At 38.3% G+C, this 20,215-nt stretch overlaps 1 protein-coding gene across 14 annotated transcripts in view; it reads left to right on the top strand.

Annotated features, from left to right (window-relative positions):
• The window catches only part of ATE1 (arginyltransferase 1), a 160,655-nt gene that overhangs the window by 20,990 nt on the left and 119,450 nt on the right, over window positions 1-20,215 (top strand). For 7 of the 14 annotated variants that reach the window (XR_005582743.1, XM_039481165.1, XM_039481164.1 and 4 more), the window contains 3 exons: window positions 5,095-5,327; window positions 8,357-8,485; window positions 9,526-9,654. Coding sequence is in view for 13 of the 14 variants with exons in the window: in XM_039481165.1 (XP_039337099.1) it covers window positions 5,095-5,327; window positions 8,357-8,485; window positions 9,526-9,654 (491 nt within the window). In the remaining variant the exon portion in view is untranslated. The remainder of the gene's footprint in view (window positions 1-5,094; window positions 5,328-8,356; window positions 8,486-9,525; window positions 9,655-20,215) is intronic. The other 7 variants (XM_039481177.1, XM_039481176.1, XM_039481168.1 and 4 more) reach the window with 2 other exon arrangements.

Below are 20,215 nucleotides of genomic sequence, written 5' to 3'. Positions count from 1 at the left end.
AGTTAGTTTTTATTCTCGTGTATGTGACCATAGTTGAAATGTTTCATAACTTTGACACTTCTGATGATGGCACTTGATTGTCCAGGATACTTCCAAAATTAAAGATAAATATCTTTACAAAATAGTCACAACAACTAATTCTGAAATGTATTGGTTCCAGGACAACACTAATGGCATCCAAATGTTTCTTCAACAATTTGTCATAAAGTATTTGCTACAACTGTCTCTTTTTTAATCTGCAAAAATAAATGGTCCCCTATTCTTCCCGGTGTGGAAATAAATCCATCTCTGCACTGCCCTCTTGTTCCCTTACAACCTTTCAGCATTAACAATCTTTCACAGCCACTAACCCAGTTTTAAGGCACGGAAATGAAACATGCACAAGGTAATGCTGACTCTGTCATTAGCTACACTACCTTGCCATGTAGTTTTGGAAGAAGACAATGTAGCACACAACAGCCTGTTCCTTTCTGACCTTGGACCTTGCAGAGTACCTGCAGAGTCAGGGACAGTATTGTTGCAGAATTGGCACTCTTTCTGTTTCTCTCTTCCCCCACAGCCCACTCACAAAAGCAGAGGGGATCATGAGTGGTACTTAACCGGTAACACTGGCTTATTTGAAAGATATAAAAACACAATGAAAGGCAGTACCTGAAATGTTGGGAAAAAAATCCCTTAATCACACTGTCTCTCGTGGCCTATACACATTTTAATTTATAGATTTACATTTGGCATAAGCAGTTAAAATTAGTGTTTCATTGTAGGCAAACTGGTGCTGGTAATGAATATACAACTTATTTAAGGACGTTTTGTTGAACATTTTGTTTAAGTGCTCCTATGAGGAAAGTACAGGAAATAGCTGTCCTTTCTTCGAACTGGATGAAATCAATGTTAAATTTCCAACTATTGATATTCCCCATATCTTGTGTTCTTAACACTGATAGCTTTTGCCTCATTGTCAATATCATACTTATAAAATGAATGGTAAAATGGAAGATTACAGTTTCTTAAGTTCTGAGTTCATTTTGTTGTATAAAAGCAAATGGAAATGAGACTACAGATCAAGAATTTCCCTGCTAAGTGATCTGGGCCTTGCTTCATTTAAGTCTTGGACCAAGGCCAAAATATTATTGCTGACTTGAAGGATCAGTCACTTTTGAAAGATTCAATATCTTGGCCAAAGAAGCTACGTAAAGAAAATAATAGATTTAAAAGAGTGGAATATTTTCTCCAATTATCTTTTTCCAAGTCTTATGTTTTCTCCAGTATACGTAATTGGACTTCATCAAAAACCATAACACAACTACTGCCACTACCCACAATAAAACAATAACACAACTTAATGGAATTTTTTTGACCAGCCCTGTTTATCATTGCACAATATCTGTAGAGCTTGGGTAGAGAGTAGTGAGTTAATTCTTAACCCTTTAGGTTATGGAAGTATTCAGCACCCATTATTTTTAATGAACAAAAGGGAACATTATAATTTGTATTGCCTTAATTTATGTACCTTCAGCATTTGTTCATGAAAGACCGTTTATCTGTAGCATGTAGCTGGTTTTAGACTCACTGTCAACCATGAAAATCAGAAAAATTCTAATAAGGGGTCAGGACTCAAGCATTTTTCTGTTTTTTCTCTCCAGAGGGACCATTTCTGCAAAGGGAGACTTTCTCTTCATTTGTTTCTCTGCATCATTCCATATATATGTTTTTACCAAATGCACTAGTAGAAGGCCCCTTTGTACCTCTGGATCAGAGGGATATGCATAAATGTAAATGATTGTCTCTCATACTAGAAATGGAAATAGGCCTGTTATAGTTTATTTAAACTCCGACATACAGTTCAGCTTCATGTGAGATAGGAAAGTGACATATCTGAATGTTTAGAAAAGGTGTCAGTGGGAAAGAGAGGCAGAATTTGAAGGTGAACAGGAATTCAGTGAGTCTAGTCATAAATTAGCAGCTTTAAACAATGTTTAATATTGAAAATATTAATTTTGAAGTGTATTGAAATACTTTAATACCTTTTCAGTGAAAAGCAGGAGAAAAATTGCATTAGCCCATATCTGTAAGTATCAGGAGAGTTGTAATTACTGTAAGCAATGTGTTGTGTTTCCTGCAGCATGATGGGTCCAGTGAAATCTAAGAATATACCCTTTGAATTAATAACTGTGACTTGCATGAATACATGTAATGTTCTGCATTCTATCAAATGTCTAAAAATGAATATGCTTTCTTAAAGGCATAATTAATAGGTGTAAGATTTTTCCATTTTAACTGTTTGACGTCGGTACTCCAATATGAGTCTTACTTCCTGTGTTTTTACAGGTACAAAGCTTGTATATGGTTGGAAAAAGCTTTAAAAGACTTGATTATTTTTTAAAAGAAAAGCTCACTGTTTGTAAAGCATATAGTATTAGATGTTTCTTCTGTAGGTAAAAAAAATCTGAATTTAAATATGATACATATAAAAATAAAGTGAGATTTTCACAACAAAGCTAAGAATATTTTAACTTTTTTTGTAGCAGTATAATACATATTACAGCTGATGTGCCATTTTCATTTGCTAAAGAAGAAAATATGTTTAAAGTGGAAGTGAGAGTGGTTGGTAAATAAATAAATAATAATAGGAGAAATACCAATCTGCTAGAACTGGAAGGGACCTTGAAAGGTCATTGAGTCCAGCCCCCTGCCTTCACTAGCAGGACCAATTTTTGCCCCGATCTCTAAGTGGCCCCCTCAAGAATTGAACTCACAACCCTGGGTTTAGCAGGCCAATGCTCAAACCACTGAGCTATCCCTCGCCCCTGGTAGTTTTTTCAGATCTTGTAAATTACATAAATATTAAAATATCAAAATGCTGTATTTTCTAGAGAGACCTGTTGTAAAATATTGTACCAAGTGTCTTCTATACATCATCCTGTTTCCAATGTGACTTAAATAAGATAAGAATGATATTTTGAATATTTATTTGCTTCTGAAACAAATGGAAATGCTAGAAATGGAAATACAAGAAAATATTGTGAAATTATACATACTATTGTACAGTTCTTTTTTCATAATTTAGAGTTGTAGATACATATTCAGACAGTAAAATTTTCAAGAAAATTGAAGTCTCATTCTCAAAGTGATGAGGGCACTTAAGAGCTTTGTAAGTCCCATTGAAAGTCATTTTTTAAGTCAACCACTTCTAAAAATGAGAATTAAACTCCAGTCAGTTATGCATGTCTGAAAATTTTAGTTAGTATTCGTGATCAGTTTGTAGTAGTGAAGCACTACTTTTCTCACTTGTTATAATATATATGGTCCAATAATCTTTAAGCTATTACTAATGACTCTTTCCCATACACATTCCTCTTATACATTTGTCTTCTTTTTAAAAATAAATACTATTTCACAACCAAACACAAGAAGTAACCAATATGAGCCGACATAACAATGTGCACATTCAAAATACTGATGACGATGGGGTGGCAATACAGTTATTTAAACCTTTTTAAAAGTAGGCAAGGTTGTTAGTACTTCAGACTACACACTTACCTGGCCTTTAATTCTTCTCTGCTCTGCATATTAGAGCTATTGGTGATGACTATATGTATGTAGCAAAGGGTTTCCTGGCAATGTGAAATAAATTCGTCCTACTTTGTGTCCTGTGCATGATTCTGTCAGGTTGCCCTCTGCCTTGCTGATGCAATATATCAGTTCTCAGTTGGTGGTGACAAGTCTTTCCAGTGCCTCAAGGTGATCCTTTTAGTTGCTTGGATATACTGCTGTTTTACACAGTGCAGCTAAATAGGAGCAGGCCTTTGTTTGTGGATAGGTGTGGTAGTGATTTAAGCACAGTGTATGTCAGGAATTGGGCAGTCTTGATTTGTATCCTTGACTCTGAAACTGGCTTGGGGTCTAAGCCAAGACCTTTAACCATCTACCACAGGGCTGGTCTACACTACGGGGGGAAATCGATCTAAGATACGCAACTTCAGCTACCTGAATAACGTAGCTGAAGTTGAAGTATCTTAGATTGAATTACCTACCGTTCTCACGGCGCGGGATCGACATCCGCGGCTCCCCATGTCGACTCCGCTACCGCCGTTCGGGTTGGTGGAGTTCCGGAATCGACAGGAGCTCATTCGGGGATCGATATATCGCGTCTAGATGAGATGCGATATATCGATTCCCCGAGAAATCGATTGCTACCCGCCGATACGGTGGGTAGTGAAGACGTACCCTCAGTTTCTCCATCTCTAAACAGGGAATGATATTTGCATCATGGGGCTATTGTCAGGGCCTTGTTTATTTTGCACTTCTGCCACCACGGAATCCATCATTTATGGTATAACTTTGCTACAGAATTTAAGATTTCATTTAAAATAAATAGGTATTTTAGTCCTTGTGGTTGTGAATATCAGCATAAAAATGTGAATGAATGAGTATAACTAGATTGTCCTCCTGAGTCTGTAGAAAGCATGAAAGAGTAGCTCTGTCCATTTGTCTCAATGGAGCATTAATTCTGAAACCAACCATTTTATTGGCTGAGCATTTTAGCTGAAATGCCCACCTACTGTGTTTATCTCTGATTTCAAATTGACTTCCATGCCAAACATCCCATTTCCTACTCAACAGCTAAAATCCTTTATAATTTATATGAAGCAGCTATGCATTTAGACAAAAATATGCAGCATATTGAAAACTGAGTTCAGGGTACAGTGTAAAATTGAATTCAGTGTCAAAATTGAATGAGGGCCACTGTAATGATTGTATTTTTGTTTAATTCATTTCAAAATCTCAAATTTTAATGTAAGTGAAGCTACCGTAGGATTTCTAGTTTGCCATGTCAGATGCCATGAAAGGAATGATCTTGCAGCAGTTTAGGTCTGGCTTGCCTTAAGGCATGTGGGATCCTAGCTAATGGCTGCAAAATGTTCTGAACATGGAAAAGAGTGCTGTGTAAATGCTAAATATCATCATGCTATTAAAAAAAAAATCTTTTGTAAAAGTATTGTTTGTAACCAACTCCCTTCTGTCCCACCTTTCATGTAATAGCTATTTTTCTTGTGATATAACCTTGTTCTTTAATTCTTTATGTCCTTCTAGGAAAAGGGGCTGATTTGAGCAAGCCGCCCTGTCGAAAAGCTAAGGACATTCGTAAGGAAAGAAAATTGCACAAGCTTCTTCAGAACCAGCCACACACAGTTGAAGGCTCTCCAAGTCAAGTGGAGCCTCCGGTTTTACTCTATCAAAATTCTAAATCTAAAGCAAATCAACCTAAGTCCCTTGAAGACTTCATTTTTGTCTCCTTACCTGATGATGCCACACATCACTTAGAGGTATTGTCAATTACGTTGCTATTGATTTATTTTTATGCACATACATAAGATAAATAATTTCTACCATTAGAAGCAGCTTTCAAAGAAAAGACTTGTGAAAACATTTGAAGTGGAAAAGGCTCACTTTTAAAATAAAAGCATTGGAGCAATGATAAATACTATTTACATTTCCAGCACTTAATTTGTCAGCTTTTGAAAATATATTTTGCTATAAAATATACATTATCAAGGAGATTTTCAAAAGTACCTTAGTTATTTAGAACCATGTGCTCATAAATTGCCTAGCCATTTTTTAAAAATTTCCCCTGGAAATCTTATGACTGAGAAAATAAAGGTGAGCCTTGCTGGGCCTCTAGAGGGCACTCTGGCTCTTACAGTCAGGGGCTCTTATTATTTAACAAAATACTTTGAATCATGGTATATAAAATCAGTTTACAAATGAAAAACTTAGAATTAGCTGAGTGTTATGAAGAGAAAAATGCTATGTAAATTTCTAAAGCATATAAATATTTAATCATCTATGATGATGAATCTAATAGGAAAGCAATATCTGTTCTTACAACTGAATTGAAAAGGTGTACAAAACTCTTTCCTGTAAATGCATGTCTGAAATGATTTATAGCAGTTCATCAAAATTTGCATCTATAATTTTTTTTCTTAATGATAGTCAATACATTTAGTTATCTATTAAATGAGTTACAAAAGTTAATATACTGGCTACCAGCTGGCAAGTCTGAGTTTTAAGAACTTTCTAAGCTTTTTGTTTGTTTTTAAATTGGACAAACATTGTTCCTGGAATATGAGACAGAGAATAGCTTATAGAAGACTTTCTTGCCTCTTCTGTAAACTAGCGCCTGGTAGTTATTGACCACCATGGGCAGTAGCATTCATAATATTGACTGAAGTTGAGAAATATAGTGCTTTGTGCTAATAGGTTGAAAAGAGGTAGAAAAATAATGGGATTTGTACAGCCTAAATAATAAAAAAAATAAAAATAAAGAAAAACCCCACAGGCCTGGCTCATTCTTCCAGCTTTTCTGATACAGTTAAGTTACAGGAGAGTAGGAGAGGACTTATATATTAAGAAGGAAGGAGGGATAGTTAACAGGAAGAATCTAGGCTTGTGGAAGAGGAGCCAAGAGTTTAGGAGGATTTGCAGGAGGGAGCCAGCACGACTGTCGAAGGGTGATTCCATGAGTTTTTATGGGTCATGGTGGATTTTATAGGCAACAACAGAATCTGCCCAGAACTGAAAATTATATTGTTTCCATGCTGTCCTTGAAATTGAACACACCCTTAATTATGCCTGAAGATACAGGATGAAGATGAGGTTGTCTATATATCACATCACTTTTTTTCAGTCTAGGAAGCAACCATTTTTACTATAAACTAAAATTTCCAGTTATTACTTTTCATTGGTCATGAGGATGCCTGCTGTTGTAACTCACTATTAAATTCCGATTTCTGAAGCAACTAACAGGTAGGAAATGGGGACAGCAAATGACAAATGATTACCTAGGAAAGAGTACTCGAGAAAAGTATCTGGGATTATAATGGGGACTACAAACTAAATATGAGTCAACAATGTAATACTGTTGCAAAAAAAGCAAATATTCTGGGATGTTTTTGCAGGCATGTTTGCAAGTAAGATACGAGAAGTAATTCTTCCACTCGGCACTGATAAGGCCTCAGCTAAAGTACTGTGTCCATTTCTGGGAAAAATGTGGACAAATTGGAGAAAGTCCAGAGGAGAGCAACAAAATGAGGACAGGACAAGAAGTAATGGGCTTAAATTGCAGCAAGGGAGATTTAGGTTAGACATTAAGAAAACTTCTTAACTGTAAGGGTAGTCAGGCACAGGAACAAATTACCTAGGGAGGCTGTGGAATTTCCATCATTGGAGGCTTTTAAGAAAAGGTTAGGCAAACACTAATTGGAGTGGTCTAGATCAGCAGTTCTCAACCAGGGGTCTGTGGCTCCCTAGGGGGGCTGTGAGTAGGTTTTAAGGGGTCTACCAAGCAAGGCCAGTGTTAGACTTGCTGGGGCCCAGGGTGGAAAGCTGAAGCCCCACCCGGGGCTGAAGCCGAAGCCTGAGCAATTGCCCTGCTTGCTACCCCTAACATCAGCCCTGGCTTTAATATGCAGAAAAACAGTTGTGGCACAACTGGGCTGTGGAGTTTTATAGCATGTTGGGTTGGCCTCAGAAAGAAAAAGGTTGAGAACCCATGGTCTAGATCAGTGTTTCCCAAACTTGGGACGCCGCTTGTTTAGGGAAAGCCCGTGGAGGGCCGGGCCGGTTTGTTTACCTGCCGCCTCTGCAGGTTCAGCCGATCACGGATCCCACTGGCCGGGGTTTGCTGCTCCAGGCTAATGGGAGCTGCTGGAAGCGGCGCGGGCTGAGGGACGTACTGGCCGCCGCTTGGTGTAGAGGACTAGACTAGATGACCTCTCCAGTTCTAGGATTCCTGTGATTTTTATGATTCCTCTCTTCTTTTCCTTTTAATTAGGAAAAGGTCTAACTGTTCTACTGTCATCACCACAATGGAAGAGTGGCCTCCCTCCAAAAAAATATAGAGTTCAGACTTCCAAGGCTTAAGTGCATCTAGCATTTTTTCAGCATGATGTGAGATTACAGTAAAAGCACATTTTTAAATTATGGAGATCAGTTAGTGTCTTGCATTTCACTTATTGGCTTAGTTTTTGAACAATATTGGTATATTTCTAATATTAGGGCTTAATTACCTTAAAATTAATACTTAGAAAAACTCAAGTTTCATGCACTGAGAATAAAAGAGAACCTTCTTCATTTATCTGATACATGGTAGAATTTTTAGCTAGCTAACACCTGAAAAAAATTGAAAGGTTGAAGCCTGATTTATTCATTAGACTTTTAAGTTTGATATTTTAACTGCGATCAGTTTTGCAGAAAGTCAGAATTTCTCTACTTGTGGTATCTTTCATCAACCTTTATTTATGTATGTAATTATGTGATATTGCAATAATGAATCTGTCTTTAACTTCTTCTGAAGGTGAGGGTAGTGAGATCATCTCCACCAAGTTGCCAGTTCAAAGCCACATTTCAGGAATCTTACCAGGTCTATAAACGTTACCAGATGGCTATTCACAAGGACCCACCTGATAAACCAACCATAAGTCAGGTCAGAAGGCCAAGTATAATTTTATGCAAAACCTCAACTTCCCCTCGATTTCATATGTCTTGGATGGATTCTGTGAGAAACAAATGTGGACTTTATATCCATTATATACCTGTAACTCTAATGGAAGCATGTAAAATCAAGAGACTGGTGAATTAAACCAAACCAACATCCTGGAAGTGCAAGCTGTTTTTGGTATCTTACTGTAGGTGCCACAAATATGTAAACTTTGTTGCAGACAAAAAAAAATGAAGAAATCATGGGCATGGTTCAGAACATTTGGAAGAACTATACAGTAAAGCCATCGGGGAGCAGGAGAGGTGGACTGTGGGAGGCACTCAGATACTAATATGAGGAGAACAATATACATATTCAGCATTTCAGAGGGGTAAATCCTGAAGTAGAGTTTCATTGATTTAGATGTGAGTCCTTACATGAGGAAGGCAAACATAATATGAACCAAAATGGGTGTGCAATAATTATAACATGCAAAAAATTGCCTGTTCAGGTTTTACTGGAGTTTGTATAAAGCTCTTTGCTACTTACAATTTAAACCAGTTTGAAAGAAAACAATATAAAAAAAATTGTGTTTTCACTGTTTCACACAATGAATAGACATCATGCCAGGTATATTATTTCTCTGAAGCTAAACAAAAACCGGGCGGGAGGGCAACTTAGGTAGCAAGTATTGGGGATGTGCCTCTAAAATGAAGACTTTCAACCACTCTTTGAACTGTGCAGTCAAAATAAAATGTCTGTTATTTTGTACTGTTTGTATTACCAAAGGATAAGAGGACAGAATAAATTAGTACCTGCAGTATGACAGCATTATGTAAATTCTAATTTAAAATATCTATAATAATTTAGTATCACAATCCTTTAAACTTATGGGGTATACTTGCCTTACCCCATTTAAGATCTGATGCTAATGGCTGCGGCTTTGAAATTGCTATGAGGAGATCTTCCACTAGCCTTACCTTCAGGAGCATATAATCTGATTAGGTGCATTTAAATATTTTGCTTGTATTTTCCTTGCTCTGAAGGTGAGGTTAGTACCCGTCTCCTTTGAAGACCCACAGTTCAATTCATCCTTCAGCCAGTCAGCTACTTTATTTGCCAAGTATCAGATGGCTATACACAAGGATACACCTTCTGAATGTGGCGAGTATGAGGTACAGTTCACTGCATGCACCTTTACCAATATTTTTTGATAATGTTCAGATAAGTGGTAGCAAAGAGTATACCTTTGAACTAGTCTAAGCACTGAAAACTATACTGCTATTACAATTTGGGAAGGAAAAATAAAACATTGTTGCATTCAGTATCTCTGCCAGGTTTTAGCTCAGAGGAAAATTTCTCAGCAGGAGAGAGACTGGATGTGTTATTGCAATCAGAAAAAGAAAATACTGACACCAGCAAGTAAATAGAGCAGTTGTACATGGTTTAATTAAGGAAATTTGAGACTGACATCTACAGTGAAACCAGTGAATAGCAATTTGATGACTAATGACTAAATATTCTTTACGTGAGTTAGAAAATGTTAGATTCAGGATACTATTTGGTAGCTGTGACAGCTTTACATTTCAGATGCCATTCTTCACTGTATTTTGATGTTGTGTTGCGTCTTTTTACAGCTTCTTTTTTTTTTAACATCTCTATTTGTTTTGTTTGCACTACATTGCTAATGACATCATGTATGATCTGTTTTTTCCACTGCAAAAGCCAAATTAGCGTTAAGAATATGCTACAGACTGGTGGTTGCACACTCAACAAGAATACAAAGACTGTGAAGAAGCTTGCTTTTTTAAACCCCAAAAAGTGTTTATCAGTTTTTAATCCTAGCTAACCAGATATACATAGGTGATTTCCTGAGAAGTGACACAAACTTTAGCTAGCAAACTTTACAGAATTTGTGTCTTGTAATCTAGTTCTCTTTTCCACTGGGCACAAGTATAAAGTTAATATGTATCCCTTATCTAGTCAGAAACTTCTTCCAAGGTTATACTTAGCTAGAACATTGCATTCTTAGGAATAAGATTTGTACCAGCAGAGGTGGTATCAGATAACTCATGGTTGCTTTCCACTTGGAATAATAAATACAGTAATTTTCTCATTTGTTTTCAGTACAAAAGTTTAAAAAAAATTTAAGGGAGGTGTGAGGGGCATTACTGAAGGATGTCTAAAATACCAGACTGTAAAGCCATGAACTCTGATTTTTCACTTCATTTGATAATGTAGTTTTATTATAGTTCTTAACTTAGTGAAATCTGAATAATATTTAGTCATTCCTTTCACTGGCATAACCGTAGGTTATTACACAGCAAACCATGGAAAGCAATACTGGGGAGAAGGTCTAGTTTGGACTCTTAGTAATATTCATGATGGTTAGATCATGAAATTGCTCTTGCTTGGGGTACAATGACTGTTTCCAACTTTAATGTCTTGAGTTTTAGTCTGACACAACTTTCCCTATCTTTTTTGCTCCAAAGATCTTGCTGACACAAAGAGGCAGAGATGAGGACCTGCTACTTTTAATTTCTCCTTGTTTTTTAATTAAAAATAAATGAGGAAGTCTTCAATCATACTTCTATGAAATGAAGTCTTCATATCATATAGCTATTTGATTTGCAGTTCATCTTTGAACTAGGGATCAGGAATTAGAGGTGATATGAGACTTGGCAGCTCTTTGGACCAATGCAAGAGGTCTAGTATAGGCTTTGATGGCTGTGGGCCCTGTTGATTTATTTTAAGAGGGGAGACCTGAAAAAAACAACTTGAGGATGGCTTGGTTGGAATCCTAATTTTCCCTGTCTCAAGATATCAAGAGTGCCATGAGGCATTTATCTGAATTTTAGAGTGGAAGGTGGATTTCCAAGAACTTCTTAGTGCGTCTTCATCCTCCTCATCCTTCTGTAGAAATGCAGTGTAACATGCTCCACTTGAATGATTTTACTATTCTTTTTCTTGACAGCTTGAGTATCAAGGCTAAGTGTAGTTCCCTGCTTGGGAAAAAAGACCTAGTGCCAAAGCTCATTGAAGTGAGTGGAAATACTTCTACTGACTCTAATGCAGCGTTTCTCAAATGCGTCCACCAGGAGCTTTTCTTGTGGCCACAGCCTCCTGGGTGGTGATGGGGGGAGGGGCAAAGCAGCCGCCCCTCCCCAGGGCCACCAGCAGGGGCTGGTCCTTGCCCTCTTCTGGAACCACAAACACAGTAGGAGCAGGCAACCGGTGTGAGTTCCCCACCTTCCTGGGGGCGATGGGGTTCAGGCTTCGGCCCTGGGGTGGTAGGCGGCAGGCTTCTGACCATGTGGTGGACGACTGCATCCCCCAGCCGCTCACCTTCCCATCGCCCCTGGCCTTGCCCGCCTTCTCCCACCCCCCCATCTAGGGCTTAATTTGTCCCCAGCTTGCTGGGGCTGAGTAAGTCTGCTGTGAAAAGTGATATTAACAAATACACAAATATCACTTTTCACAGTAGCAAATTTACTAGCTAGCACGTCTTTAAAAAAAACAACAACAACCAAAAAAGGCAAAACATGCAAAGCACCTTATTTGTGTTTCTATTCTGTTTAGGTCCAGTAAAGAATAGAGGCAATTGTACATTACTTTTGTTATTGAGTCTGAAAAAAAAAAACCCTACATAAATAATTACAATGATTTGGACATGTATATATGCATATTTATTTATTTTTCCTAAAATTAAGTATTTTAGGAAAAAGTGTCAGGGCGGCCACCAGCAAGAGTTGGTGGCTGCACTCTGAGGTCACCAAAAATTTTATTGTGAGAACTCCTGCTGTAATGGCCTTGGATTGGGCGCTTTGAAAGCATTAGTAAGTCTCCTTTGGTAGAAGTCATTTGAAGTAGAAGTTGTTTACCCTTAGGATTTCTTGATCGACCATTAATATGCAATGAGGCAGAGCAGGGTGACGAATGAAATAGCTAGGGGAAATGCAAGATGTTGTGTGACCACAACCAGTTGCTTCTTATGTCTTCCCTGACTTAGTCATTATATGGTAGCAACCAACAAATATGACAAGAACCAGTGCTTGGACATTGGGCAGAGAGGGTTTTGTTTTGGTTTGTGGAGGAAATAGTCCACAGAGTGGATGCTGCATACTGTTTGATATATATTAGAAACGCCAAATTTTTCAAACTGTGGGATAAGTAAGGTGTCCTCAAGTCCTTGATCCAAGTCACTTGCAGGAGAAGATGGAAATCACCACATACAAGATTTTAAGAGCTCTTAAAACACGCTTTTCTCTCCTCTTTAATCTATTTATTTAATAAATCATTCAGACATTAAAAAAACCCACTTTCTGGAGCCAAGCACTTCCTTCAGTGAACGTAGAATTAATTCTCTCTCCCCTGCACAAGGCCTCTTATCAGGGCAGCCGCAAGCGTGGATTGAGTTTAAACTGATAAAAGCTAGTTAATGCAGAATAAAGAATAAAGACCCCTACTTCAAACAGTTAGGTCTTGCCTAGATATTGTAGCGCACATGAGTGTAGTGGATAATCTTTCTACTCAGAAAGAGAGTACCACAATTCTCATATTTGGAGTGTGGCTGGGTGCCAGTTCAGAAACTTTCCTTAGTTTTAAATTCAGCAAAAAAAACCTCCTGAAAATACTATGGGACCGGCCCTTTGGGAAGATGATCTTGAAATGTTGGCATAGGTATATACTGTGTACTCACAGTGATATATATTTGTAGCTCAAATATTTCTCATTGCAGCAGATGGCAGTATTAGGAATAAAATAATTTTGTGACTGACAGAAGAAACTAAAGATGAAAGTTGTAAAGTAGTTAATAAAACTCTTAATCTTTGAAAATGAGTACTGCTAATATAATATGAAAGAACATTCACTTCTATGCAGGTTTAAGATGAGAACATGTACCTTGACAGCTGGATGTCAAGTGACAAGGGGGATAATGAGCCTTCTCTAAGAATATCATATTGACTGGATTTCCTGTAGCATGGCACAAGCTGCAACTGTCCTAGCTCTCAAAGACTTTTTGAAGCATTGGCTGTTTAGTCCCATTCTGAGGTCAGTGCTCAGTGTCCTTCAGAATATTCAGTTTAATTTCCTTTCTGACCATGGTTAGCTAAAAATACTAGAATAGTGCCTTTCATTCATACCTCTCAAACTGCTTTACAAAGGAAGGGAAATATAATTACAGTAACTCCTCGCTTAATGTTGTAGTTATGTTCCTGAAAAATGCAACTTTAAGCGAAACGATGTTAAGCAAATCCAATTTCCCCATAAGAATTAATGTAAATGGGGCGGGGGTGCTCCAGGGAATTTTTTTTCACCAGACAAAAGACTAATTAAAAATATATACACTTCTACCTCGATATAATGCTGTCCTTGGGAGCCAAAAAATCTTACCACGTTATAGGTGAAACCATGTTATATCAGACTTGCTTTGATCCACTGGAGTGCACAGCCCTGCTCCCCGCCCCCGAGCACTGCTTTACCGTGTTATATCCAAATTTGTGTTATATCTGGTAGTGTTATATCGAGGTAGAGGTGTGTATACACACACACACACACGCTAACTATAAGTTTTAAACAAACAGTTTAATACTGGTACACAGCGCTGGTGATTGTGAAGCTTGGTTGAGGTGGTGAAGTCAGAGGGTAGGCTATTTCCCAGGGAATGCCTTACTACTAAATGATGAACTAGCAATCAGCTGAGCCCTCAAGGGTTAACCCATTGTTGTTAATGTAGCCTCACACTCTACCAGTCAGCACAAATGGAGGGAGGGGAGATAGCAAGGCAGACAGAGACACACACTGTGTGTGACAGAGAGAGAGCATTACCCCTTTAAGTATGCTGACCCCACTCTAAGTACACTGCCTTTTTAAATAGATCAGCAAGTTGAGACAGCAGCTCCTGCCAGCAAGCTCCTTCTGTCCTGAGCCCTGTTGTGTCCCTCCCCTGCTCTTTGGAAATGGGGTAAGCGGGGTGCAGGAGCAGCGGGGAGGAGGACACCCTGACATTAGGCCCCCTCTTTCCTCCGCCACCCTTGCACAGCAAGCAGGAGGCTCCGGAGAGCAGCTCCAAGACAGAGGGAAGGAGAAGCACATGGTGGGGGGAGGGACAGCTAAACTGCTGGCAATTGCTAGACTCCTGGGCGGCTGCCGCACAGGGAACTTAGGTGAGCGGGGAGCTGATAGGGGAGCTGCCAGTCCACTTGGTTCCAAGTCCCCACCAGCTAGCTGCAACGGGCTGCTCTTCCTGCAAGCAGTGGACAAAGCAGGCGGCTGCCAAACGATGTAGGGGAGAATTGTGGAACTTTAAATGAGCATGCAGTATTCACCCACGAAAGCTCATCCTCCAAAACGTCTGTTAGTCTATAAGGCCACAAGACTCTTTGCTGCTTTTACAGATCCAGACTAACACGGCTACCCCTCTGATAAATGAGCATGTTCTCTAATTGATCAGGAACGTAACAACGTTAACCGGAACGACTTTAAGTGAGGAGTTATGTATTCACTTTAAGTTGGAGAAACTGAGATACTGAGAGGTTGGTGGTGGAAGTGATGTGCTGCTTTCCTGTCAGAACAGGCTTTCTTTTTTGGTATGTTCCTTACTCCTAGGCTAGTATGTCTAACCACTGCAGTGATGGAACTGAATATCCTTCTCAGCTGCAACTGAAGGAATTGTTTGAAAGATTGTAAAACTCTCTGTAGGTTGGCCCTCATTTGTTTATTTTATGAGTAATATGCTCATTCTGGAGCATGTCCTTAGGGTTCCTCTTAGCATGGATCACAAGGATTTGGAGAATCAGAATCTCGGTTTTCAACAATGTGCTTTAAAAGGAAAAACTCACTGGTGCTGGAAGGAAAACTGGAGGTGCTCTTTGAGTATATGGTCAATAGCGAGACTTATTCACTGAGGTATTATTACAGATGGAATCTGACTGATATTGACACACCTGCTGAAGAGTTTTTCTGGATACTTGGGGAAATTATCTCTAGGTCTTCCCCTTTGGGCACTATCCCTGAAGTTTCATTTGTTGAACTGGAATGAAATTGACCTGTAAACTTTGCATGATTTTGTATAGTCCAATAAGCTGACCCTTTCCCTTTGGCTTTTATGATGTCTGGTATAGGCTATATGTACACTAGAGAGCTTATAGCAGCACAGCTGTATGGTCTCTTGTGTAGCTGCTCTATGCCAATGGGAGAGAGCTCTCCGATCAACATAATTAAATCACCCCTAACAAGCGGCAGTAGTTATGTTAGCGGGAAAAGCTCTCCCACTGACATACTACTGTGTACACTATTACTTATGCTGGTGAAACGCATGTCGCTTAGACGGGTGGGTTTTTTTTCATAATCCTGAGCGAAAAAAGTTTTGCTGACATAAGTACTAGTTAGACATGGCCTTAGTCAACTCTTCTGGACGACTTCAAGTGTCTGGTCCAATATGTATAGTTGTACTAATTTGAAAGAATAAATCTTGTATCTGGCTCTGGTAAATAATGAGCATTTCATGCATGACTTGAGGGCAGTATGTGAGTGGAAGTTGCGTTGTGGCCAATATCCTTTTGCACTTGCTTGATAAGATTGCAAAAATGACAAATGCCAGATATTAAAAATCTCTTATGTGCCATGAGTTCCTTTATTATGATATAAAAAGGATGCTTTTTAAGACCGTATTGCTAGATTTTTTTTTTTAAAGCAACTCAAACACTGAATTTAAAAAAATGCCTCAGGAGCTAGTTGACATTCAGGGGGTGTTTTATGTATGTATTTATTTTTTTAAAAAACCTTAATTTAATTTGTAGTGTCTTTCCAAAACTACAGCTATTTGGTGTGATATTTTTGCTCTGTCAGTGTGCACAACTCTGCCTGAGCATGTGCACAAGAGAGAATAATGACCATATTCTGAACAGGAAGTTAGTGTGGTGTTTTATTCTCTATTATTTCTCCTTTCTTTTAAATTTAAAAGACACGCTTTGCCTTTCTAATAAACAATTTCTTTAGTGGCCCATAAACAGCCGCTCTACCTTCCTGCTCTATGCAACGACAGTAGAACCACAAGACTAACATCGTTCCTTTAATAATAGAAGTTTGTTCAGCTGAGTTCAGTGACTAGTTACTAGTCAAAACTGACTGAAATAATTGAACAGAGAATAGCTGTGTTCTGCTGCTGTCTGCTTCATCTGGCAGTCAAGTTTTTCTCTCTGTAAAAAAAAAATACGTGTTTACATTCTACAAGTGCAAGACAGTCTCTTTTTGGTTCCCAAGTCTCAAGATTTATGTAAATTCATAGCTAGGCTAGTTGCTAGATTGAGCTCTACTTGTAGCAAAATATGTCATAGGTTATATATTTTGCTAATTTCTTGTTCCAATTAAGGTATTGTTAATTTTGGATATTTATCTCTAATAGGTTTGTCAAAGACCACAAAATGATGGTAGTATAGCTATATTAAACATAATGCTGAAAGGAAAAGGAAGGGAGACGGTTCCCTTTTTTTAAACATTCTGATGCTATGTCTCATAGCTTTGTCTTTAGCTCACCGCCATTGCCAATCTGTTTCTGCTGGACCATTGCCCGTATCAAAAATCTGTCTCTCCCTTTCTCTATAAAATACATATTCCTCACTTAATCTTTTCTCAGTTGCCAACTACAGTATTTTGTTTCCAACCTCCCATTATTCAGCAGTGTCCTGGAGACGGCAGTCTTTGCGCCCCTGAAGCAGCATTTCTCAGCATAGTCTTGGTGACAACTTTTTCTAGTTTTCACCTCTGAGATTGCCATTCTCCTTGTAAGATTATCAAACTTCTTTTGGACCAAAACTGAACAGAAAAATCTTCCCTGACTCACTTGCCAGTCGTGTTCTGAGCTGGCTCTGTCCCCCTCCTGACCCCCCCCCATACATCTTGGCTACCAAATAACTTCTTGTACCTTGTGTTAACTTAATCCCCAATACTGCAAACCTTTACCCATGTGTTTAACTATACTACCTTAAGTAATCTCATTGAAATCAATGCAACAACTCTCAGTAGTAGAGTTAAGCACACAAATAAGTGTTTGCAGGATCCAGACTTTAAAATTTAAGCTCCTTGGACAGGGACTCTCTTACTTTTTAAAGACTCTGTATTTGAACGGTACCTAGCAGAGCAGAGCCAAACCATGGTCATAGCCTTTGGGTACTGCTGTAATACAAGTAATGATCCTGCACGGCATTGAGCACGTTCCAATCCCAACTTTCCCTCCACCCTCTCACTGTATCCTTCCATTCTTCCCCATGCAAAAATACCTGCTTCTTTGCCACTTTTGAATTTCAGTTTTCATTTACTTACATTGTGTACTTAAATTCATGTTCAGCTTCCTTCCTGAGTTTTAGAAGTAAACTAAATGATCAACAATCTTGTCTTCTGTGCACTGAATACACTAAAATTTGTACTGTTTTTCTCTTCTGCCTTTTACTTATATATGCACCCAATAAAGTGCTCACTCACTAACTATTTCAAAATTTCAATTATGAAGGTGAAAACATTTTTAATGTACAGATATCAAAATAGCAATCATTTTAAAAAGGCAGTCATTTTAGTACATTGTATTTCATAAGTATTTTGCTCAACATTTCTTTTATTTCCTTTTAAACAACACATATAATCACCTAGACAAGGCCTTAGTGTTACTTGTTACATGATCATTTGTGACACCATATTCATGACTGTCACGCTAGTGTTAAAGCAGCTCCCATTTTGCAAAGATTGCGCTAAGCAACTATATATTTTATTTTCCCATTGATACATTTCTTATTAATGATACTTTGATAATTGCATATATGGACACAATATATTAATCAGTGAGTTTAGTAAACCTATCATAGTTGTTCCCTCTTTGTCAGTTACAAATACTATCTAAATAATATTCATAGATTCATAGACTTAAGGTGAGAAGGGACCACTATGGTCATCTAGTCTGACCTCCTGCACAATGCAGGCTACAGAATCTCACCCACCCACTCCTGGAACAAACCTCTAACCTATGTCTGAGTTACTGAAGTCCTCAAATCGTGGTTTGAAGACCTCAAGGTGCAGAGAATCCTCCAGCAAGTGACCCGTGCCCCATGTTGCAGAGGAAGGCGAAAAACCTCCAGCGCCTCTGCCAATCTTCCCTGGAGGAAAATTCCTTCCCGACCCCAAATATGGCGATGAGTTAAACCCAGAGCATGTGGGCAAGACTCACCAGCGAGCACCCAGGAAAGAATTCTCTGTAGTAACTCAGATCCCATCCCATCACAGACCATTGGGCATATTTACCTGCTAATAATCAAAGATGAATTAATTGCCAAAATTAGGCTATCCCATCATACCACCCCTCCATAAACTTATCAAGCTTAGCCTCGAAGCCAGATATGTCTTTTGCCCCCACTACTCCTCTTGGAAGGCTGTTCCAGAACTTCACTCCTCTAATGGTTAGAAACCTTTGTGTAATTTCAAGTCTAAACTTCCTAGTGTCAGCTTGTTGTACTCAAGTCAGTTTCAGGCTTTGCTTAAGGTTAGTGTCCTATTGGATTTTGAGCATTTGCTGTCAATGGCTATCAGTACAATGGTTTCTGTGATTCATCATAACAGATACACTGGAGGTGAAAGTCCTGGCGGAGGTAATCTAATTCCAAGGCCCACTGGTTGCGATAATGTATTAAAAAAGTTATGTTGTGATTGGTTCTCTAGTTGAAGACATTTCCTTCTCTGATATCTTCTTCAAAATCTCAAAACCAGTTCTGACTGGTGGGTAGAGAAAATGGTCACTTTGGCACATGCTTGCCCTTTGCCAAGAATGCTATAGTATTCTAGGAATACTTTCGAGAACCCAGTTGCTCCTGGAATCCAAGGTAGTTTTAATTGTTAACAAAAATATTTTTTCATCTGTGCTTTCATCTTGACTTGAAAACTGCAACTATTTTGCATGTAGATCTTGCATCTATTAACTAGTCCCTTTGTCTATATCTGTTTACTATATATTGTGCTACTCTTGGAAGACCACTTTAAAGCTACAGACAGCAGTCACCACTTGCTTGGAGATGTTAGCCAAGTGTAGAGCGTGTTACTCCAGTGCTTCAAAGATTGCAGCGGCCATCTCTTTGCTTCCAGGTGCAATTCAAGTGCTGATGTTAATATGTGAAGTCCTAACTACCCAAGGCCAGCCCTCCAGATGCTCATTATAATAGAGTTAAGGAAGCAAGGTTCCGGCGGAAAAATACATGATTATGTGACTGAAAACTCTCAGTGCATTATAAATAAGTAGAGGTGTGTGTGAACTGGATTTTTTGCTTTGGGGAAAGTGTCACAAATTTGAATTTTCTTCTATTCTGGAAGAAAACCAAAATCTTTGAAACTTCCTAGAAGCTAAAATTAGGAAAAAGTTGATCAAGACATTTTGTATTGATATAATCTAAACATTTCTTTCTAATTTTGACTTCATTTTATAATATGAAATAAACTGAAAAAAGTAATTTTAAAATGGAAAATCAAAACATTTCAAAAAGGTTGTATTGACCTTATAAAATGCTTTTTTATTTTTAGTTTCTAAATGAATTTTTGTTAAAAGGCAACACACTTCCTCAAGATGTCATGATTTTGATGAATTGGTGTTTTTCAAAGGAAAAATGTTCTGTAGGAAAATTTCCAACCAGCCCTACACATTGAGGGCCAGAATTAGTGTTCCTGGGTGCTCTTGATTATGCTATTTTCTAACTTTTG

Source organism: Mauremys reevesii, linkage group 7, assembly GCF_016161935.1.
Source record: "Mauremys reevesii isolate NIE-2019 linkage group 7, ASM1616193v1, whole genome shotgun sequence".
Classification (NCBI taxonomy): domain Eukaryota; kingdom Metazoa; phylum Chordata; order Testudines; family Geoemydidae; genus Mauremys; species Mauremys reevesii.
The sequence above is the reverse complement of the archived record's forward strand: the minus strand, read 5'-3'. Positions and strand labels throughout refer to the sequence as shown.